This window comes from Stegodyphus dumicola, chromosome 1, assembly GCF_044657685.1.
Source record: "Stegodyphus dumicola isolate Sdum_Otavi_A_Nest chromosome 1, ASM4465768v1".
Lineage (NCBI taxonomy): Eukaryota > Metazoa > Arthropoda > Arachnida > Araneae > Eresidae > Stegodyphus > Stegodyphus dumicola.
Window position 1 is genome coordinate 143,493,113 of NC_140768.1, and position 25,645 is coordinate 143,518,757.

At 33.6% G+C, this 25,645-nt stretch overlaps 1 protein-coding gene across 4 annotated transcripts in view; it reads left to right on the top strand.

Moving 5' to 3' along the window:
* Positions 1-24,100, top strand: part of LOC118203715 (uncharacterized) — a 234,507-nt gene extending 210,407 nt beyond the window's left edge. For all 4 annotated transcript variants that reach the window (XM_085821500.1, XM_085821502.1, XM_085821505.1 and 1 more), the window contains one exon: positions 5,702-24,100. In XM_085821500.1, coding sequence (XP_085677626.1) covers positions 5,702-5,754 — 53 coding nt within the window. In that variant the 3' untranslated portion in view covers positions 5,755-24,100. The remainder of the gene's footprint in view (positions 1-5,701) is intronic.
* Positions 24,101-25,645: the final 1,545 nt, after the last annotated feature.

The following is a 25,645-nucleotide window of genomic DNA, read 5'->3' on the forward strand; positions in this document are numbered from 1 at the left end:
TTTGTGCTCCCGTGTCTACGATTCCATTTAAAATAATATCTCCACATTTAACTTTGACAAGTTTTAATTCATCTATGTTTCTAGACACGTCCACTGATTTTGAGACAGGAATAGAGATCTTGGCAGTTAGCACTTCTGGTTTTTCTTTTTCTGTAAGGGGTGCTTGTGTTTGTATTAAGTTGTTTTGTGCTGTTGCAGAAGCACTTCTTGGTATCCGATTTTTGGTACATAACTTAGATGTATGATCTTCTTTTCCACAATTATAGCAAGTTATAATTTGAAACTAGGCTTTTGTGGTTCGTCACTCTTACGGGATGGGTACACTCTTGGCGTGTTTTCAGCGGACAGCGATTTATTTCTGAAAGCTCTTTCTGGAAGTGGAGAATGAGGTTGCCATTTTTTATTAGTTCTGTCTGCTGATGGATTACCACCATTTACCGTTTTGAGATATTACGAACACTGTCATATTCGTCAAGTTTATCAGCTAATTTGGTTGGAGAAACAAACTTCGCCCAGTCGTCAAGAAGATGGTCTCTTACTTCATAGGATACTCTTTTCTTAATTTGGTCAGTAATAATCAAGTCTTTTAACGCGGCAAAATTTGTGATTTCAAGACCATTGATCCATTCTTCAAAATAACTTGTAATTTCGTAGCAAAAATCTCTCCATGATTTTTCAGCGCTCTTTTGGTGCATCACAAATTTTTTTCTAAAGCTTTCAGGATTTAATTTAAATCTCTTCAATAAAATAGCCTTAATGTACTCATAATCTTCAAAATTTTCTTCAGATTCCCTACCAATTAATTGAATGATTTCAGATGGCATTAAAGTCAATAAACATGAAACCCAATCTTTAGGATCAATCTTTGTCCTTTTAGCTTGTCTTTCAAATAAGGATAAATAAATCACAATATCATCGTGTCTTAAATTGAATTTGGAAATAAGCTTAATTAAATCAAAATTATGATGTCCATTTTCATTTGTTGGTGGAGTTTGTGTTAGTCGAACACAAGATTCAATTTCGAGTTTCCTCAATTCAAACTCCATTTGCTCTCTTTTCTGCTGTGCTTCTAATTCTTCTTCCCTTCGTTGTTCCTCAATCTCTTCTTTCCTTCGTTGTTTCTCAATCTCTTCTTTCCTTCGCCTTTCCTCAAGCTCTTCTTTCCTTCGCCTTTCTTCAAGCTCTTCTTTCTCCTTTCTTCGCTGTTCCTCAATCTCTTCTTTCCTTCGCCTTTCCTCAAACTCTTCTTTCTCCTTTCTTCGCTGTTCCTCAATCTCTTCTTTCTCCTTTCTTCGCTGTTCCTTTTCTTTTGTTTTCCTCTCTTCAATAATCGTTAAAAACACTTCTTTAACAAATGCTTCATCATATGTATCACTTTGAATTATTTCATTTTTTATCGCCACGATTTTCATACTTGGATCTATTTGAATTTCTAATTCAGCAGCTAAAGCCAGCAAATCCTCTTTTTTCCCACGTCCCATAAAAGCCATGTCTCGATTTTATTCAGCCAATAGACTCTTAGTTTCAAAAAAAAAAAAAAAAAAAAAAATTTTTTTTCTTTTCTTTTTCTATTTAAATATAATTCACAATGAATTTAATTTTATTCGGCACGAAAATCAATCAGTGGAATCAATACTTAACGTGTTGTTCACTTACTCTGGCGAGTCAAACGAAATTACATTTGAACACTGGCGTATTCATTACTTTGACAAGTAAATAAACTAAGATTCCATGACGGAAACAATAATTAACTTTTCATAATCTTAATTAATTATTTTACGTTTACAAGGTAAATTGAGCTCTCACCTGAGTTATTTTGGTTCGTAATTATATGCGGGTAAATCCCGATCCTGTCGACTGCGCCAGTAAAGATCCTTTCCTTATTTCAATATAATGAATATTGAATCTTGTAGGAAGAATAAAGCTAATTTTTCAGAATAAACAAAATACTTTTATTTAAATTTTAAAACAGAACCAAAAAAAATAAATAAATACTGCAGCTCTAAACTATCAAAATTTTAAACTCTTAACTACTGCAGTTAAAACTCTTACAACTATTAAAATATTCAAAATCCTAAACTCTCTAAAACAAAATATATATAAATCTTTCGAATCCTCTTCTTGTTGCCACACCGTAAAATGCAAGTTCTTGTCCTATTATTTATATTTCACGTTCTCTTTAAGTCACGATCTTCACAAGTCATGATCTTTACAAGTCACGATCTTTACAGATATATATTAAACTTATATATCTATATTTGTTTTAATATAGGTATTTTGACACAAAATCGGACATTTTCTGAAATGACATACCATTTTTTTCCATATTTCGATTCTACGACTCAAATTATGCCTCGATATTAAATTTTCTAACTTTTGGTGAGAAATTTATGGAGAAATTTAAAAATTTATCTTGGCAATTTTTTTCGGTTTGCTCCAAGAATAATTCGCTTGGCGAACTTCTTAACCAGCAAACCATTTTCCTTTACCTTTTTTCTTTGTGTACGAGCTGGAAAATAGTCATCGTTCATACTTTCAAATAATTTTAACAAAGTGCGTAAATCACGTTTTCGTTATTATCGCTTATAATAAATACGCCAAATTTCAAAACTCGCCAAAATGTAAATTCCCGTATATCTTAGCAAATTTTGCATAAAAAATCTCTAATTTTTTGCATGTATGCTTAGAAGTACATCTACTTTAAGACGAACTTTATATTGGGAAAACTTTTATATAGTAATTCAAACTTTTCATCAAATCATAAAATGTAGGCAAGGTTGATTCGGAATGAACCTAAATTTCGAAATGTGAAAGAAAGAATCAAATAAGTTTAGTCAAAATAGAGATATTAATAAATATATACCAAATTCAATTAACATGGAGGAGCTAAAATTTTGAGAGCTTATTGTTTAAAGACTACTCGTGCGATTTTTCCAAACTTGACAGTTTGGCAGAAATTGAGTCGTTGAATCGAAATATGAAAAAAATATTGGCATGTCATTTCAGGAAAAGTCCAATTTTGTGTCAAAATACCTACCTATATTAGAACATATACTATATATACAAATCTAATACATATCCTAAGTCAAGCTTTCGAGACATGAAAAACGCAAGTTGAATTTCCTCAATCGGCCCAGTAAAAACGGGACATATAATTTTTTTTTTTTTTTTTTTTTTTTTTTTTTTTTTTTTTTTTTTTCGTGTGTGTGCGCGCGCAGTGTACTTTTCTTTCCTAGAAACTGTTATATAAGAAGGCTTTGCAACAGAAACACTTATTCGATTAAACGTTTTCTGTCCCTTACATAATTTCATCCCTCACATCTTTACGAATAGGAAATTTGTCTCCATTTAGTCATAAATAAATTCCTTCTGAATGATCCTCTTCAAATTGAAAAAGTCTTCAATATGGCCTTTAACCCACTAGCGGACGAGTGGTAAAAGCCGCTGAAGCCTGGCATTTCAGTCTGGGGTTAAATCCCGGAGAACGGCCTTGGCTGCATGGACGTTTTCGTGGTTTTCCCCATGTGTAACATGGATACAAGCCAGTTTTTCTTAAAAAGACCTCCACGGGGTATCACTTCTTTTCCGTGTAGTGCCTAAGAGCGGAGCACAAAATTAGTAAAAAAGTTTTTTAAAAAAAAAATGTAGTTTTTTTTTCGAGATTTCTGAAAATGAAGTTCCTGTTGCCGTAAACAATACCAATTTAGTGGATTAGGACCTCCCACCCCGTAAGGATGCCATGTGAGGCGTCAACATAAATTCGCACTTACATTTTATTCATGGAGTGTATTTCAAAATAACATCTACTGCCTGTTCTAAATGTGAATACTTTGTCCCTTCTAGCCTATTTTAGTTTGAAATAAGTGAAACAAAACTGTCAGTTTTTTTAACGAAAACAAGTTACAGATGTATTAGAACCATTTATATTAATGCAATGTGAAATATATGCAATATTAACTAAAATTAAAAACAGTTTCATTTGAACAAGTCTAACTTGTTCAAGCATAATGTCACTAATTCAAAATAACTGCACATATGCTAATATTGGCAAACAAAATTTTAAAGCAGACAAAAAAAGTAGGTTAACTTTATATGGTTATGTTGTTAACTACAAAGTACCAGTTCATATCTTGGAAACGGTATGAGATTTTTCGTGCCACTTGACTTCTAACTAACTAAAATAAAAGTCTGCGTAAAAATCATTTTTGGCACGTCCGAACCTGACACTTACACAAACTAAAAAGTAGCCAAAATCGAATTTCTAAGCTTGAGTGTAGAAATAATAGCTTCCAAATTAATAAATTCAATCGAATAATATGCAATATTAATAAAGCTTAACCTAAACATTGGCTCTCCCTCAACACTTGCTAAGAAATCGTCAAGAAAAACTTTACTGCCAGGCTAAATGCTAACAAGAATAAAAAAATGGCGTGACGACACAAACGCTGCAAAATGCTCTTTGATAAACTTTCATACTCGATACATACTTTAAACTGATTTGTATTGTTGTGGAATATGATAAATGTAGAAAAGCCAAAATAATAATAGCTGGTTAATTAAATTAAAATAAAACCTTGTAACACCAGCTTGTTATATCTTATAGATCAGTTTTCCTTTTTATGCTTTTCTTAATTTCACAATATTATGTTCTAAATCCTTACTTAAATTGTACGTAATATGATTTTTTAAAATATATTTTTGACCAATTCTTATGTGCTTTTCCAGATGTATTTTATAAACTTAAATCACATAATTTTTGCTTTTCTTTCTTGAGCTGTTATAATTTTGGATATTATTTCCCTGTATTAATTATTTAAATCTTTTTTTTTTGTTTGTTTGTTTTTAAGCGGCAAATAAGTTATTAATTTCTCACTATTTAGTTTATTTTTCTACAGCTAATATAGAAAGACTTCTCTGGCTTTCTTGCTAAGTATCTTCGTGCTAATACTCACTCATATTGAAAAATGCAAATTAAACATTATTTGCGTTTTTATTCACAAAATACGCATCTACAAACTATGTCATGCTGAAGTTATAGATATTGGGATGCACAAAAATTTCGAATTCATAATTATTCTATGGCACTGATAGATAACTCTCAGTATTTTGCTGCAGCATCGAGGATTGTATTCAGCACCGAAATAGGATACATTTTTATATCTTCTGAGTTTATTTTATATCTTTAAAATTAATTATAAGCTTCTTCCAATTGCTATTTAGTTGTTATATTTGTTTAATTCATTAAGGTAAATCACCACATGACTACCTGTTTAAAAGAGGCAGATACCTTTGTAAGAAATTTGTAAGGGATGTTTGCTTATAATAATTATTATATTTTTATAAATACAAAATATGGCCAACAGTCCAAATAAAAACATAGACTTCAACATAAAAGATTATTATGTAAAATGCACTATATAAATAATTCATTAAGGTATAAATAAATTAAATATTGATACAATAAATATTACAAAAATACAGAAAACCTGAAATACAACCAAAAAGATACAAATATTTACATATAACTGCTACATTTTGTGACTGGTATAGTTTGAAATACCTTTAATTTGTACATATTCACTTGATAATCTTTATTAAATTTTGAAATTTTTGTAATGAATAAACGTGATTTATAATGTCGCACATTAACTGCCTTTCAATGGAATGGTTTATTTATTTATTTATTTTCCTTTAATTTCAGATGTGGATTCTTCAAGCGTAGATACTGTGAGCCAAATTCATAACATAGCTTAGTTTTCCAAGATTAAACGATGTTAAGAATGAAACTGATATTTTTGGTGACAAGGGTAAAGATCAAGAAGATATGGAAGTTTCAATCAGGAAGAACATTGTGGACAATTTAGGTTCTTGCAAAAGCGTTACAGCGCCTATAGATATTGTGCAAGGCTGAGAAAAAGTCTGTAATGTTATTTTTAGACCATTTTTCCATCACACTTATTTCATTAGCTACATGTCATTTTGAGTACTGTTTCAATACTTTTGTGTTAAGCCAAACATAATTAGAGCTCCTCTGTGTTACACAGAGCATTCAGGGACTGCACTTTTCCATGACATCTACCTCCTGAAAAAAATAATTTTCTTTTCCAAAGCAAGCATGACTTTAAACGCGAATTTATTGGCTTCATGCACTAATCTAGAGCATATCGTTTTTCCATGTTAGTTTTCGGAATAATCACCAGATGAACCTAAGCATTTATAGCATGCTTCTTGGTGATCATGGATTAAGACAGTGTCTCCCAAACTTAAAAACTCACGGAGCGTTTTCCTAAATTACTTTCTGTAGAGGAGCTTTTAGGACCTACATTATGAATTTTATTGGATTGGATTTATTAGGTTATGGCTAAACACTCTAGGGCTACCTGCCTAAGAAAAGAGTTAAATTCTTGAAATGCATTATAATGAAAACTGGCTCATATTCACGTTACACATGGAGAAAAACCGAGAAAATTCCCATCTGCCCAGCCTGTTTTCCTCAATCTGAACCATGGAGTTAATGAATAAATGAAATGGCTGCGAGAAAGAATACGAATGGGAAAAGAAGGTATTAATTACTTTAAATCGATGTAGTACTTGTAGAAGCTAATATCCTTAGTTTTTGATGCAGTTCTAAAAGAGAATGTCGAAATTATTCCCGAGAGTATCAACCACTCACTTAGCATGCCATTGTAAAGAAAAAGTTGACGAAGACCGTTAAAAGAAATAGACCAGGCTATGAAACCTGAAAGATGCGACGTTTCTGACTACTGATTAGGAGCAGACGCCCCACTTCTTATCTTCATGACGTGAACTCGGATTAAACTACCAGTGTTCAGCGTTGTTACCCGCTCAGCCGCTGTTAAAGAGCATACTTAAGTTTTACGAGTTACAGGTATTCAGTTGTTGCGTTACAGTAGAAGAAGAGCGGACAGATAGTAAGAGGATATAACACAAATAGATATCTAAACCACACTGGCCAATGTCAATAAACTGAAACTATATTTTAACTACTTTAAAATTTACATAAAATATCACTGTATTTTCAATCCCCACTAATATGCATAAAATAGTAAAAACTTGACCATCCTTAGAAGCTTTTCCTAATTTTAGCAAACAAAACCTTTTGCTTACAGCAGGTTTTACATTATTGGTAAGAACAATAATATTCCGTGCAATAAATTCAGTTCCTCTAATTTAATCATTACAGTCAATTCTACTCAAATGTACATAATCGTTCAGTACCTATTATTCGATTTTTTTTTTTACTATTGATTCCAGAAGATAATTTTGATTTAATTTTACTGACTACAGTGAAATATAATGCTACAGTATGCCTAAATTAAAATATAATATTTTTAAAATAATATATACATAAACCTTTAATGAGACACCTATGTTTGCAAATTTGAGAAGTTTTCTTATTTTAGATTCAGCTGATGATAAATGCAACAGAATGTCTGTTTCTGTACTTGAGATACTTCTGTATTTTGCGTTGTTAGCGTGTATATGGAAAATCCAACTTCACTGATGTATGTAATTGAGAAATGCAGCAAGATTCGTTTTGTTTTCTTAGAGAAGATTCTGAATAAATCTTGTAAATGCAACCAAAATTCCCGTAGACTTTGGTTTTGAAACACGGATGGGTTCACTGTGAGATGCCCCTGGAATCTATGAAAACCTCATCCTTTCCTGTAGAGGTCATGATACCCCTGCGCATGCAGAGCCGTTAGGTTGCCACAAAGCGCAGGCTCGGAACCACAAGATTAGCGAGCAGATAGTATCCATGTCACAAAATTATAAGTTTTGTAAAATATTGCGCATGATAAATAAAGTATCAGGTTCCAAAAATTGGAAAAGAAGAATAAATATTTCTTTTTATAACCATTTATAATAATGTTTAAAGGTATCGGTTGAGAGTTTCAAATGTGCAGTTGTCAAAACTTGAAGTTGATATATGATAGAATATAATATTTGAAATCTAGTAATACATGAAAAAGAAGCATACCAACATGAAATTCAAAATAAAGCACATCGGCAGAAAGGATTTTGTAGTGGAAGCAAAGCTCACTAATGTTGACTGCCAATCCAAGGTTTTAATTACACAGATGAAACATATCATAAATGTAACATTTCAAAATAAGCTACTAAAAGTGGAAATATAAAATATTTTGGCAGATGATTAAAAGAAATATGAAATTAAATACTGCATTCAGAATTAATAATTTTTCTCTTACATTCTGTTGTTACAGGTGCACTGAAAATCTGATTTGGGAATATCAGGAGGTTAATCTTGAGATATTTTTTGTTTGTTTTGTTTTAATTGAGAAAAAAGTATATTTCCTCGTACACCACAAAGTCTAAGCTTCAGTCGAATATTCGGTTTAAAGTACAATCTGGCGACTATTGGCAATAATTTAGACCTTATAGCCAAAACGTTTTCTCAGTTAATAATATTGAAATAAACTACCATACTCCATTAAATGTCACCTTTATAACTATCGCCAAGTAAGTATTTCTTCAAATGTTGCCAAACTTCTACCGCAAACTAAAGATTAGCCTTTCACGCTTCAGGAACCTACCAGCGGCCTAGAGGTAAAATCGCTAAACACTAATAGTGCGATCGAGTTTCAGATTCCATCGAATGAGCTTGCTGCGTGGATTTTTTTATGCTTTTCCCCTTGTGTAACGTAGATACGAACTAGTTTCCACAGGAAGTCCTCCACGAGGACTTTGGTCTGTTTAGAGCAGGTAGTCCTAGTCTGCTTTGCCATGATCAAAGATACCAAACAGAGCCAGTCATGGTTTGCTTGGTTCAACCATTCATGTCAGTGGTTTGGTTCTTAAGGAAAAATGCACTGCATAACTATTAAGAATTTATTTTATGCTATCGTAAAATTCGGTAGTCTTCTGAACGCACAAAGGTAGATTAATTGATGTTAGATTTCAAATTTTTTCATCTACATTTTTTAATTTAACTTTCGAAAAGAGTATTCTATTCTGACAGAGTAGTTCCATGTATTTACATCACGTTCAGAATGCATTAAAGTAAATAAACTGACGCAGGATTCCTAATTGTACTTAGCTGCTTTTTTACTTTAATTTTTTTAAAAAAAGAGCATTATAATCTGACAGATTATCTTTCCAAATATTTATTTGCATCAGAAAATGTGTATATATTTTACTCGCGTTGTATGGCATCATCATCTTCAAAACTAACACTTCCCATCTTGTCATTCAATGTTTATTTAACGTCATTTGTTGTCAAGTGTATTATTTAAAAAAACGTTAAATAATTTCTCATATTATGTCAAAAAATTATGATTTCTAATGTAGTATGTTAGATGACTTGATGAATTTAAACATGTTGTACCGATACTTCAAGTTTCATTTTGTTTCGACTATTAAAGGTGGCATTTTTACATTTTTAACACATATATATACGAAATGATTTCGATGTTGAAAATATGTATATACATAAAGAAATAGTTGCTGGGTAATGGTTGATTTAATATTTCTTTATTCTCGTTGACAAACACTTTTAAGCTAACACAGATAAAGTTGGAGCACTAAGTTCGCCTGTTCTCTAAGAAATTTTATAATTTTAAAAAGTTGCATTAAGAAGCGTCGCGACAGCAATCTAGCTAGCCAGAGAAACAGAGAGCGAATGCGACGTACTGAAGATGAAATCCTCGTTCAGAACGAGATTTAGGTTTTGATGTAGCTTTATTTTGATTGGATGATAAGTTTTAAGTTTCTGAAGTGATCATTGGATCGTTAGTTATATTGGCTGAAACGCTAGTATTAGAATGTTATGTAAGTGTATGCGTTATGAGCGTTATGCAAGAATCATTTGAAACGGAATTTGGATGACGCATTAATTTTGAAATGACGCACTTTAGAGAGATTTATTATAAGCTGCTATTATTTTAAGGACGGAAAGGGAAAATAGCTAAAGTAAAATAAAGAATTAAAAGACTATTGCAAATTAAAGTTGGAATTTTAATTTACATATCTTTGTCTTATATTGTTTATGTCATATATATATATATATATATATATATATATATATATATAATAAAAGCACAATTTTGGAAGCACTGATGTAGGAAGACTACGACGTGGAAACGTAGAAATACTGGTGGCATAGATACTTGACACTTAGAAAGTCCATCCATTTTGAAGAAGTAGTAGAGCCAGATTAAATTTGCAGTTCACTTAGCACTTCAATCGTGCCTATTTCAAAAACAATTTGGCAGTATTGCCATATAAGCGAAAATAGAAGATTGCTGCAGCGCCTTAACAGGAGGAAAGAGTAAGCGAGAAGTGAGAGTGTCGCAGTAGTAATGCAGAAGAAGGGAGGAAGTCAGAAAGTTTCATTTCCAGTTAGTTTTAGTTTAAAGTATTTTGATTGGGCAAGAGATATTTGCATTAAGCGCTACGTAAGATCGCATGACTAATTTTAATGACGCAGTTTAGATTTTAGCATTATTTTTAAGACAGAGAATTGTAGATCCCCAAATAAAATAAAAGAAATAAAAGAGGTTATAGCCAATTAAAATTAGAAGCTTACTTTCATATTTTTTATCTTACATATATATACGAAAGATGTAATAAAATACAATGGCTACGCTAAGAAATTATTAGCAAGGTCAAAATTGACTATTCTAAATTTTATATTCTCTCCCTAAGTTTATCCTTTCTCCTAAATGCGAAATCTTTCCAAATTACGTGACACTGCTTGAAGTGATAACTAAAACAAAATTAACCAATCACAGCTTACCTTTACTTATGCACCTATCTAGTATAAATACTGCATCACAATCAATTACTCCACTTATTTTTTTTTCCTAACTACTGCTAAGCAAACATCTACGCGCTGTATGTTCTCCTGTCTAAGATGCTTACGTCGTACTTTTAAAATCCGTGTACATAAAATTTATCGTATTCAACTATAATTGGATAAATACCTTTTCTACCAAAATGATAATTATTTGATATGCATGAAAATAAAGAGGGCGATTTTTCAATTTCAGTTTTGTTAGCTTCGTCTGTATGCCTTTGCGCTCAGCCATGTCTACTGCCAGAAGTTAAAGTACCGGGTGTCTTCTACGCATTAAAATATCACACCCACTAATATATGTAATGATTTTAAAAATGCGTAGATTAAAACAGTGGAACTTTTAATAGCTTACGATCCGAGAAGACTGTAGTGGCTTGAAGGTGGCAGAGTGGAAAGCATGATGACGCAATTTAGCACAACGTGTCTTGAAATATCACAATCTTTATTTTTTTACGCATATCAAATCATCCTTTTTCAGACAAGATGTTTCCTAATTATATATAAATACAGTAAGTTGCATTTTGAAGTACGACGTCGTTTTAAGCAAGTAAGCGGCAGCAGCATACATGAAAAACATCTTGACGGCAGAGAGCTTATGCGGAAAAGGGTAAAGTATCATAGAACTTCAGAGGAAGAAGGGTGGAAGTCGGAAAAGTTTCAGTTCAGAGTTTTGGTTTACAATTAATTTGATTGGACAAGAGGCATCTGCATTAAAACGTTACGTAAGATAGAAAAATCTGGAACCTGGCAGAAGAAATGAATTTAGGGGCAGATCACCAAATTTAGAATGTTAATTTTGAGGTCGCCAATTATTTTTTTGAAACAGCTATCATATTTTGTTGTATCTTACACACATATGTATATATATTTCATTATTCCACTTAAGATTACCAATGTTTAATTTTTATACAAATAGTTTTGTATTAACATGCAGGTGACAGGTAACAGGTGACGGAGGACGGGGACGCCTGGCGTCTAACAGAGGTAAACAGGCATATGTCCCACACCCTCCCCTATCCAGACGCAACAACTCCCTGTGGCCCCATAAGGACGCACCGGGAGTTTATCGATACTTCAACATAAATTACTACTTACTCATAAATTACTGCCTACTGATAACATATAAATTCTGCTTTTTCGTAAATTATCGCATACACATAAGTTACTGCTTGTGCTTGTACCTGAATTACTGCTTACACATAAATTACTGCTTACACATGAAATACTGCTTACACATGAAATACTGCTTACATTAATATGACTACATTAATATGGTGCATTAATATGATGCTCAGTTACATATACATGCTACATTACACGTTAATTTGATACATAATTACACATTATTATGATACAAATACTGAAAAATACTGCTTACACATTAATATGATACACAATTGCATAATACATTGTACATATGGCAACATTCAGATCGCAGTTCACTCATATTGGGTTATTCAGTGCGGAGTATGAAACAAAATGCTGTTTCATTTAAAGAATATACTACATAGTTGCAATGCACCGTTGCGTTACACACACATATACTGTTGCACTATACATAACTGCTACTTTACACATAAGTTACTGCCTGCTGATGACACATTATTACTTATATAAGTTACTGCTTACACTTAAAATTCTGGTTACACATTAATATGATACATTATTACATATAGCATTGTACATATGGCAACATTCGGATCACAGTTTACACGTATTTGGTTATTCAGTGCGGAGTATGAAACAGCATGCTGTTTCAGTCAGGGATTATATTACATAGCTGCTGTAACGAACCTGCATTTATCCATGGCGGCCCGTAGAGCAATCACAAAACATCCGATGGTTCAGTTTTCTAATGCTATTTATTATTCGTTATATTTACATATTTACAACTGTCCTATTGTTAGGTGGACTACCTTCACAGAAATCATGTTGCCTAATCAAACGACATTTCGTTTCTACTTACATGCATTACGCTACTGCCAAGCAGCGCCCTCTACTTCTTTCTTTACAACACTCCCCACCTATGAACTCTTTAAGTTCACACAAACCGAATACAAAATAAACCATAATTTCTAAATCAAACACAACATTTGAATACTATATAAACTACATCAAATTACAAATAACAATTAAGTAATGTTTAAACACATTAAATCAACTTATAAAGTAATTACTAAATAAGAAACATTATACTAAATCAAAATTCCCAATAATTATATAAACTAAACTACATTTAGCAACAATCAATAAAGATATTCAGAAGATGATATATGTGCAAACAACAAATTAGATTATTACATTGTAACTCTTTACTACTAATTATGCACTTCAAGGTTGTACAGCAATTGTACTGGTCTCTTTAGATTACCTGTTTGAGTTTTTATTAGACAAGAGCGAACCTGACCATCTCTGCCAGGATAAGTTTCTATTATCTTACCTAGTGTCCACAAATTCCTAGGTAAACGGTCGTCATGTACAAGGACTACATCATTAACATTAAAGTGACCAGACACTTTAGTAGGTGGACATAAATTCACAGATCTTAAAGAAAGCAAGTAATCCTTCCTCCACCTATTCCAAAAGTGGTTTAACAAAGTTTGTTGATGTTTATACCTTTTGATCAAGGAATGTCTAGACCCAATCAAGTCTTCTCTGCACACTCTTGTAACTGGAAGAGAAAGTAAACGTTTACCAATTAAGAAATGAGCAGGAGTTAGCGGTGAGGGTTCTGAAGGGTCATTGCAGACATACGTTATGGGTCTTGAATTAATTATGGCTTCGATTTCTACGAAGACTGTTTCTAGCTCATTCAAAGAGAGACTAGAACGTCCAACTATTTTCCTTAAACAAGTGTTGATCGTTCTAAAATGCCTTTCCCAGAACCCTCCCCACCATGCTCCTTTTTCCACAATAAACTTCCATGTTATACCGTGGGAAGAAAACAAATTTTCTACAGATGGATGTTGAATACACTTCCAAATTTTTCGCAACTCGAGATCAGCACATTTGAATGTCTTGGCATTGTCCGAATATATCGTTGAACACAATCCACGACGAGAAATAAACCTGCGAAACGCAAGCATGAAATTCTCCACGCTCATAGAAGGGACAAGTTCTAGATGTAAAGCTCGAGTTGTAGCACATGTAAACAAAAGCAGATAATGTTTATTCTTGCTGTCCTTTGTAAAGAAGGGACCAGCATAATCCAGCCCTGTTACAGAAAATGGAGATGATTGAAGAACACGATCAGGTGGTAAAGGAGCGGTTTCCTGTGTACCGGCACGCACCTTGTATCGTTTACACAAAAAGCACTTACTTAACGTGGACTTGACGAATTGGCGTCCTTTTATGATCCAAAACTTTTCTCTAATATCAGCTAAGGTAGCTTCGACTCCAGCATGAAACAATTTGTTATGAGACTCAAAAATTACTAGTTCACTGCATCTATCTTTATAAGGTAACAGCCATGGGTGTTTTTCTTCGAAAGAAAAGTCTGAGAATTGAAGTCTGCCCTTTAAACGCAGAAGACCATGGGTATCCAATTCTGGGTTAAGTGAATAAATCGACGATGTCTTTTCTAAGCATTTTCCACTTGATAGATCTAGAATCTCTTTCGCAAAGTATTTTCGCTGTGTAAGTTTTACCCAATAGAACTCAGCTCGTGAAATCTCAACAGAGCTTAATGGACCTTTGACTTTCACTGAATTTCGTTTTATATTGTTGGTAAACCGCATAACATAAGCCATAATTCGATACACCTTCAGCAGCCTGCTGAATCGCGTTAACTCTAGTAATGCCGAAGATTCTACGTCTTGAACAGAAACATGAAGAGATGTTTGCACCCTTGCTTCGTTCTGAACGCTCTCCTCGTCGATGTTGGTCTGTTGATTTACTGGCCAAACACTTTCAGGTTGAGACAGCCAGTTAGGTCCCTGTAACCAAAGGGAACTTCTCACAAGATTAAAGGCATTTTCTCCTCGAGATAAAAGGTCAGCAGGGTTTTCACTCCCACTGCAGTGAAACCAGCATTCAGGATTCGTGAGTGACTGAATATCAGAAACTCGGTTTGATACAAAGCGTTTCCAGTTTCTTGCACATCCCTTTATCCAGTAGATAGTTATTTGGCTATCACTCCAAAGAAACTTTTGATGACACAGTTCAGGAAACAGCTTTGTCAAATACATAGACAATTTGGCGTCTACTAAAGCAGCCATCAACTCCAAACGAGGTAAAGTCATAGTCTTGAGTGGAGCTACGCGACCCTTTGCGGTAATGAAACTGGTGCAAATAATGTTTTCTGAATCAAGGTATCTAAAGTATGCTACTGCGCCGTACGCTTTAGGGCTAGCGTCAGAAAATACATGAAGACTAACATTAGATTTTTCACTACTACCAAAATATTTTCTCGGAAGAGAAAAATCCTCCAACACCTGTAATTCAGCTTGCCAGCGACTCCAGTCCTTAATTATTTCTAATGGAAGGGTATCATCCCAGTCCACACCTAATGTCCAAATTTTTTGTAACAGAATTTTCATTTTCATCACAAAGGGTTGAAACACACCAATTGGATCGTAAACTTTGGCCACCCTTTGGAGAATAGTCCTTTTTGTGACCTCAGCACTGTCATGGGATAAATTTCCTAAAAATTCGCAATTCAACTTGATCTTACCTGCTTCAGAGTTCCAGATCATGCCCAAAAATTTTGACTCTTTAGCTGGTTCTATGTTATAACCTTTTCCAATCCACCAGGAATTAAGTTCCTCGGAATTTGACCTTAATTTCCTCAAATTCATCTCAGCGTCTTTAAAAATCTTAACCGCGTCTGAGGATAATCGACATGCATCTTCAATAGTGTCTGCACCGTAGTATAAATCGTCTACATATAACGAGGAATCTAACATTTCATAACTTTCTGGATTTGTGCTTTTATATTTTTTAGTGTGGAATTTTATAGTCATCGCTAAAATTGCTGGACTACAGCAAAGACCGAATGGAAGACGTTTAAATCTTAAAACTTTATATTTTTCCTCACTATTCCCGAACCAAAGAAATTTTAAATATTCCCTATCCTTTTCTAAGATTCCTATCATTAAAAAGGCCTTAGCTAAATCTCCGCTGAAAGCAATTTCATATTTCCGAAATTTTAAAATTATGTCCAAAACCACGGGGATCAAACTAGGTCCAATGTCTAAAAAATCATTTAAGGACTTTACACCTTTAGTTCTAGAAGAGCTCGCGTCGTAAACAATCCTACAACTTGTGGTTTCCTTAGGTTTTATTATTTCCCTGTGCGGCATAAAATACGATGCCTCCGTTATTTCCTGTGAACACTTCTCAACTATACCCTCCTTCATTTGCTCTTCAATTACGGATTTATACTGCTGATAAATCTCAGGATTTCTAATAAGTCTATTTTTAAGACTTTCAAATCGTCTTAATGCGACTCCGAAGTTATTTTCTAATTGCCCTGCTTCCGATTTCCATAATAAACTGACATAGTACCTATTACCTTCTACCCGTATTTCCTTTTCAAAGCTTTGAATCATTTCTCTCACCTCGTTAGAAACCGCTGAGTCATCGGTAAGGCCCATCAAATCTAAAGTCCATAACGATCTCAATGAATCAGTTACGCAAGAAGAAAGGTTTACTATTGCCGTGTTTTGAGATACTATTTCGCTCTCTTTATCTTGAAGGCCAACTGGGACCCATCCAAACATAGTAGAAATCGCATAAATTTCCTTTCCTAATTGAATCTTTTCCCCCCTTACCATCTTCCAGTAATAATCCACACCTATTAGAATTCCAACGCTTCTTTTACATAAACAAGCGATTCGCAATCCGCACTCATACATCATTTTTAGTGTTTGTTTTGACGGCGTGGTCATATGCGCAGCCGTTATGGCGTCAGTGACGAGACAGCTGATTTTTATTTTGTTCTTTTGCTTCGCATCCGAAACACAGAATTCGACAACCTTATATGTTTTAGGTACTGCGTATTTCATTCCGAAAGAATAAATAGACAATGTTTCTTCTCCAACAAATTTTAAGTTTAATTTCTTAACTACACTAATATGAACAAAACTTCGTGTAGCACCACAATCGAAAATTAAATTAGTTAACTCTGACTTTCCGTCATAATGAGCTAACACTGAACAGGTTTGCAATAAAGCGTTTTTATTCAATGATTTATCACAAGGAACAACAGAAAGCGTGTGTTCTTTTGGGGAGTTTTGTGTTTCATCTACTGAATTATTTCGCGAACTTTCGCACAATTCTTTTATGTTTTGATCTGAAGCCGTTCGCGCTTTGTTACGATTTGAACTACTCGTACATAGTGACTCATGATGCGACTTAAACCCGCATCTTAAGCAGTTAGTTTTATTTCTGCACGATTTCCAAATGTGATATTTTCGAAAACAAATAAAGCATCTATTTTCAGTACGTAACTTACACAATTTTTCTTTAATGCTTTTATCACAAGAAAATGAATTATGGGACTTTTCGCAGAAGATGCATGCACGATTATCAACAGCATTGAAACTGGCAGCCGTAGGTACATTTCTGTGAATTTTTTTATAATCAGACTTAGCATGTTCGAAACGTGGAGGCAAGGCATTTCTTTTATCTCGCGTCAATAAACTCGACGCTTCACGACATTCAATTTCTCGCTTTATGAAGTCCAACAAGTCAGATACATTAATTTCTTCATTTGGGTTTTTCCGTCGATTAAATTCCAGAACGAACTCTTCTGGAATAGCTTTTACCAAAACAGGTATTAATAACTGACCAAATGAACCTTTCGTAACTCCTTGCGCTTCCAAATTCCGAACTGCAATTTCGATTTCATCACATAACCTACGTAAAGCTTTAATATTATTTGAATTCCTTACTGGTTCTAAATTTAACAGTTTGTTCATGAATTGACTAATTATTATTTCTTTTTTCCCGAATCTATCCTTTAAAGATTTTATACTCTCATCGTAATTTTTTGCATTTAATTCTAATGAAGATACTACATTACTCGCGGCACCTGTAAGTAATGTTTTCAAGTATGCGAATTTTTCTATCTTACTAAGACTTTCGTTTTTGTCTATAGTGCTTTCGTAACTGTTCCAAAACTCCGTAAATTTTTCAGGATCACCTGAATATTTCTCTAAAACTAGTTTTGGAAGTTTTACTGTACTTTGTACATTTTGCAGTCTAACCAAGTTTTGTTCAGGATCTTTAATACTTATTTTATCCTCTTCCAACATTCGATTAATTCGTTTAATAGCTCGAGAACATTTTTCCTGATATTCCTCAGAACTAACTACATCCGCTTCTAGAGAATCTATCTCAATTACGGAATGAATTGCCTCGTCTAATTCTTTCAAATTACTTTTCCTTTCTATTAATAATTCATGCACTTCGCATAATTCATCTGTATCTTTCTTTGCTAAGCTATCCTCGACTTTCTTTAGTAGTTTAGATACTACCGTTCTCAATGCGGTTCTCTTTCGTTTTAATCTATCTAGTTCTGCCATTATTTCGCGTTAATACACAAATGTACCCAAGACTGCAAATTATCAAAATTCAAATCAAACAAGTTCAAAATTTAATAATAATCATGCTCTTACCTAGGGCATGGTCTGGACACATACTTCCTCGTGAAGTTCACTTTAACAAATCCAAACTTTCCGTAAGATGCACCATTGTAACGAACCTGCATTTATCCATGGCGGCCCGTAGAGCAATCACAAAACATCCGATGGTTCAGTTTTCTAATGCTATTTATTATTCGTTATATTTACATATTTACAACTGTCCTATTGTTAGGTGGACTACCTTCACAGAAATCATGTTGCCTAATCAAACGACATTTCGTTTCTACTTACATGCATTACGCTACTGCCAAGCAGCGCCCTCTACTTCTTTCTTTACAACAGCTGCATTGTACATAGTTGCGTTATACCATTGCATTACATACATATTCTGTTGCATTGTACATAAATTACTACGTACTCATGAATTGCGGCCTACTGATGATACATAAGTTCCTGCTTACACATAAGTTACTGTTTACAGACTAGTATGATACATAAATATTCATAAATTACTCCTTACACATAAGTTACTGCTTGCATATGAAATACTGCTTGCACATTATGTTAAATAGATACTCATTAATTACTGCTTACACATAAGCTGCTTGCACATGATTTGCTGCTTGCACAGAAGATACTACTTACATATTAATATGATACATGATTACATATACACATTACCTTACACATTAATATGCTTACATATACACATAAATATATGCATTATATTACACATTATTACGCCTAAATTACTGTTTACACGTAAATTACTACTTACACTTGAATTAATGCTTGCACATAGAATGCTACTTACACTTTACATAATTACATATACTCATTACATTACACATTAATATGATACATGATAACACATTAATATAATACAAATACTGCTTACACATTAATATGATACATTACTGCCTACGCATAAGTTACTGCTTGCACCTTGTTACAGCTTATGCATAAATTACATGTATAAGATTACATACATATTCAGTTGCACTGTACGTAAATTACTACGTACACAGGAATTGCTGCCTACTGATGATGTATAAGTTCCTGCTTACGCATAAGTTACTGTTTACATATGAAATACTGCTTACACATTAGTATGACACATAAATACTCATAAATTACTCCTTACACATAAGTTACTGCTTACACATTAGTGTGATACAAAAATACTCATTAATTACTGCTTGCACGTAAGTTACTGCTCACACATATTCCTGCTTACACATGATTTGCTGCTTGTACAGACAATACTGCTTACGTATTAATATGATACATAATTACATATACCCATTACCTTACACATTAATATACTTAAATATATGCATTACATTACATATTATTATTCATAAATTACTGCTTACACTTGGGTTACTGCTTGCACATAAAATACTACTTATACATCAATATGATACATAATTACATACACATTATATACATACATTATTACATATACACATTACACATTAATATGATACATAATTAAGCACACACATTTGAAATACATGACAAATAAATATACATAGAGAAAACACAGTTCAACACAAAATATACAAAACATAACAGTACAATGATACAAAGTACACACGATACGACATTAAACAGCATAAAACATATATAAACATTACGTTAAACACACACATTGCATTAAACACATAAAACATATAAGGTGCACAGTTATAGTGACAGTTCAGTATAGTTTCAGGGAAAGTACTTTACAGTGGCAGTACTAGGCACATTGCGCAGAATGTACGCAATACCCACAAGTGAAACACTAGCGGTATACACATTGCAGTATGTGTTGTTGCACAGTTTGTTAAGGCAGAATGCAGTCACTGAGACCATTATGAATAGCACTGTTTTATAATGGGAGGCAAAGGTCTTGGCCGTAGGCCTTAATGGTGTTAACGATTTTGCACACTGTGTTGATTGCCGCTTTATTTTTAAGGATAAACTTGTGGAAGGCAGGTATGTTCGTGGGTTCCGGGAAATGGTGCTGTTCTGTGAGTGGGCACCGGAAGATATAGTGATCGGGTGTCCCCTCTCCCCCGCATACACAGCAATCCGTATTAGAAATAGTGCGTCTGTTGAAGTAGTCCGGGAAGGGACCGTGCCCAGTTACAAAGTTAGTAAGTGGAGCGTTTGCTATGAGTCTCTCCGTTGTCACCATCGGTAGAAAGCCATACACTCTTCTTCCTGTGTTTCCATGTTCCCATACTCTTTGCCACCACTGGACTGCTGCGCCTTTCAGCAGTCTTTTAAGATGGGAAGGTGGCGCCGGAACAGCGATGGGACGTGCGTTGATGTTTGAGGCTGCCTCTTTGGCGAGCACGTCCGCTGCCTCATTACCTGCATTGCCTTCGTGAGCTTTCACCCACGTCATGTCCACGTGTACCTGTGGGTTATCTTTTAAGAGTTTTTGAAGGCGGATGATCAACGGGGAAACATGGTTGTGTTTGCTTAGGGCCAGCAAGGCAGACATACTATCCGTATAGAGATAAGCTTTTGAGATTTTTCGGCTTATTAGATATTCAACAGCAGCTGTAATTGCTATCACTTCTGCCTGAAAGACGCTATTGCTGTCACCTAGGTGGCCTTTCCAATGATGTAATTCTTGGCTTTGCCAACAGTGCAGGAAAGCACTGCCAACGCCTTCAGCATGTTTAGAACCATCAGTGTAAAGTGTATGGTTGCTGATGTGCTGTATTTCCTTGTTGGGCTGTTGCATGATGTGGGTGTGGACCCCTAGTCCTTTATGCGCTGGATGTGTGTGCAACGGTGTATTGGGGTGCTCATAAAGTGCTGGACTGTAGAGAGTACCTGCGAAGGAGGCGTCTTTCCTCAAGTGAAGGACTCTCGTATATGTCACCTCTAGCTCGGCCTGAATGTGTAGAGGGACTATACCTGCTAGAGTAAGGGCGGAGCTCGTGGCTGTTGTGCAGTATGCCCTGCAGATGCTTATGACAAAAGGGCGTTGGAGTGATGTTAACTGCTTGATTTTCCTCGTTGTCATCGGTTGAGCCCAGATTGCAGCTGCGTACAGCGCAATCTTTTCCACCACCGTGCTATAAAGCACTTTTTGAATGTGGGGATTTAGTCCCCAATTCCTTCCTTGAAATGTATTAACATGCATAAAAACGAGGCTGTCGGGGGACAATTACTCAAGCATTTTATCAATTTTACTACATAAATTGCTTTTCACTCAAAATTCGTATTAGCAAAAATGCTTCCTACCTCTGGGTTCACTCTTTTTAGATACTTCTACTAAAATTAATATTAGGAGATAATATAATTAATATTTAGTAAATAATTTATATATATATAGCGCTTTAAGTCTAAACTGAGTCATTCAAATTAATCATGCGATCTTACGTAACGCTTAATGTAGATGCCTCTTGACCAATTATCAAATTGTAAACCAAAACTAGAAACTGAAACTTTGGAATCCCTCCCTTCTTTCTATGAACTGATGCATCACTTTTGTTTGTGCTTTTGTGCTTTCCTCTTGACCCAACGCTTTTCTTCAATCATGTATGTAATCATGTATTTGCTTATATAGCAATAAAATGCTTCTTCTTCAAAAATGGATGGACTCTCTAAGCATCAAGTAAATCTACGCCATCAGTATTTTTGTGCATTTACATCTCATTGTTCTTATATCCGTGCATCTAAACTTGTTCTGTCATTACATTCTTCGGCCAGTTCTAATTATGAAAAATTCTACACGAGTTTGTTAAGCTATGTTCACAGTGAATCATGGGAAAAATCCTGTTTTATCGAAAATGTTAATGCAAGTTTTTACCGCATTCACGATCAAATCATTCATGTCGGGTCATCCAACCACAGTTTCATTACATATATATACATAATACAAAATATAAATAAGTTTTAAATTCTTCTCACATTAATTTTGGTATAAATCATATGCAAAAACCAAAACCCAGAAGCGTAGTGACAAACATTATACGAAAACCAAAAATTAAAAATTAAATTTATGTCTTTCTATGCATCGTCATGAGGTGTTCATGCAGAGAATGAAAGACATTATGAAAATTATGATTTTTTTTTTCATTGTATTGTGCACATATATAGTTATGCAGTCAATTCTGATTGATTGGAAGTCACCTGGAGCAAATCTTTTTAGCTGCAGTTAAACTGTTACCAGAGCTTAAAATTGCGCTTATTTTGAAAAAGTAAACTTACATTTTTTACACAAACGTAATCTCCCTGCTCGGCATAGTAGTTCAGCTTCCATAGTGATAAGGTCCAGATTCAAATCCCGGAGAAGGCATCGATGGCTCTTTCTTGTGGGTACAATATAGGTATTTTCCTGTGATTCAAGTTAACAGATGGTTTTGGATGACCCTAAACAATACTTAACATTACCATTAGTCATTGTAACTATCAAGTATCACTGAAACAAAAGTTATTTCAATCGTGGATTGCTTGCTTATTTATTTGAATATGAAAATTGTCTGCCTACTGTTAGAAATGTTCTTAAAGAGCTTTCTAAAGGAAACTGGCTCATATTCATGCTACACATAGGAAGGACATCTATACAGTCAATCCGTTCACCAGGTTTCGAATCAAGGTCCAGTTATCAGTGTTCAACAGCCGTTGGAGAATTCAATCAAAACTGAAATAAAAAATCTTATTATTCTTCAAAGTACTTTCACCAGAATTTAATAAAATCGTTAGTATGCCTCAGTATTCTGATCACTGTCAAATTAAAAATAATCTTTTCAAATTTTTTTAATTAGCTTTAGAATAGAAAAAGTATATTTTAAGACCATATATAAGAAAGACACTTTATAAAGCAGGGAATAACAGTAGTTTTAAAAAATTCAGTTTTAAGAGTTTTATTTTAATTCACAAATCAAAGTATTACACGTTTTCTTAATTTTTGTTATTTCTGGTTATTTTTAAGTTTAAATAAATCTTGAAACCCAAAAAAAATTTAAAACATACTTTTAAATATAATAACTCTAACGCAATCAATGCAATCAACATTCGTAGTAGGCTATTTAAAGAGTACTGTACCCTATACTGATGTACCAATTACACAGAGTGTCATCAACAATAAGTGAAGAAACGTGTCTTTTAGAATTCAGGATTTTATTTTATTTTATATATATATATATATTGCATCGAATAAATGACTGTCCTGTTCAAGCATAGGACCGATTAACCAGAACTGACTGAATTGATAATTGATTGATATTCATATCAAGATGAGGATCTTGAAGTATTCGAACGTTAAAAATATTTCATATTTAATATTCATGTTTTGACCATTGATTGTTAATTCGTCTTAAAACATCTTAACATTTATTAACATTGTTTGCTGTTTTTGTACTGTTAAATGGTATTTAAACACATATAGAAGAGTACTCTAAATTTAGGTATAACGTAATGTAGAACTGATTGCGTAATACAGCTTCTAAAAAGGTATCTTATTTAGTAAAAGCTCATTACATCTTTTATAAAAAGCATTCTTAAATACTCAATTATTTTGATTATGTAACGTTTATATATATTAGTCCTACAATGCAACATACTTTGCTTGATTTAACTTCCTTTGTATATTTTTATCCTTTTTGTTACTGTACATGTTTCATAATTACATCATGGTATGTTTTGTAAAATAAATTTCTTATAAATTATTGTTTCAAGAAGTGTTTATTATATTGATTAATATTCACAAAAATTTAAGATTAAATTCGTAGAAAATCAAAATTGAAGAAAGCAACATTCTTACTTCTCAACCTTCATTGCACTATAATGCTTCGCACATTCAGAAAACTGCTTGATTCCCTCGCTAAACTCGCCTTTCGAAGTACTGTTTAGAATTCTTATTACTGAATCTCTTCATTATTAAAATAAAGATCTTTAAGTGAGACTTCGATTTTGGGAGTAGAAAAGGTACTGCATCGATACATACCGATGATAAATGGAAACTTGTGATTATTTGATTTCGTTACTTCAGAACTAACGTGCAGAATTCTTCTCAAATACATATCCGTTATCTTGTACATATCCGTTATGTTTTTAAAAAGCACTGAATTCACCGTTCGATCTTCAGGAAAAAGTTATGATGCAATATTCCATTCCAATCAAAAAGTTACCAATATGGTCTTTACTAGAGGTTTCTAAACCTGTAGTTTGTTATAAAGAAAAAAACTTACTTCATTGTTTGTCTTCATTGTAAAGAAAAAAAGTTACTTCATTGCACTATAATGCTTCGCACATTCAGAAAACTGCTTGATTCCCTCGCTAAACTCGCCTTTCGAAGTACTGTTTAGAATTCTTATTACTGAATCTCTTCATTATTAAAATAAAGATCTTTAAGTGAGACTTCGATTTTGGGAGTAGAAAAGGTACTGCATCGATACATACCGATGATAAATGGAAACTTGTGATTATTTGATTTCGTTACTTCAGAACTAACGTGCAGAATTCTTCTCAAATACATATCCGTTATCTTGTACATATCCGTTATGTTTTTAAAAAGCACTGAATTCACCGTTCGATCTTCAGGAAAAAGTTATGATGCAATATTCCATTCCAATCAAAAAGTTACCAATATGGTCTTTACTAGAGGTTTCTAAACCTGTAGTTTGTTATAAAGAAAAAAACTTACTTCATTGTTTGTCTTCATTGTAAAGAAAAAAAGTTACTTCATTGCACTATAATGCTTCGCACATTCAGAAAACTGCTTGATTCCCTCGCTAAACTCGCCTTTCGAAGTACTGTTTAGAATTCTTATTACTGAATCTCTTCATTATTAAAATAAAGATCTTTAAGTGAGACTTCGATTTTGGGAGTAGAAAAGGTACTGCATCGATACATACCGATGATAAATGGAAACTTGTGATTATTTGATTTCGTTACTTCAGAACTAACGTGCAGAATTCTTCTCAAATACATATCCGTTATCTTGTACATATCCGTTATGTTTTTAAAAAGCACTGAATTCACCGTTCGATCTTCAGGAAAAAGTTATGATGCAATATTCCATTCCAATCAAAAAGTTACCAATATGGTCTTTACTAGAGGTTTCTAAACCTGTAGTTTGTTATAAAGAAAAAAACTTACTTCATTGTTTGTCTTCATTGTAAAGAAAAAAAGTTACTTCATTGCACTATAATGCTTCGCACATTCAGAAAACTGCTTGATTCCCTCGCTAAACTCGCCTTTCGAAGTACTGTTT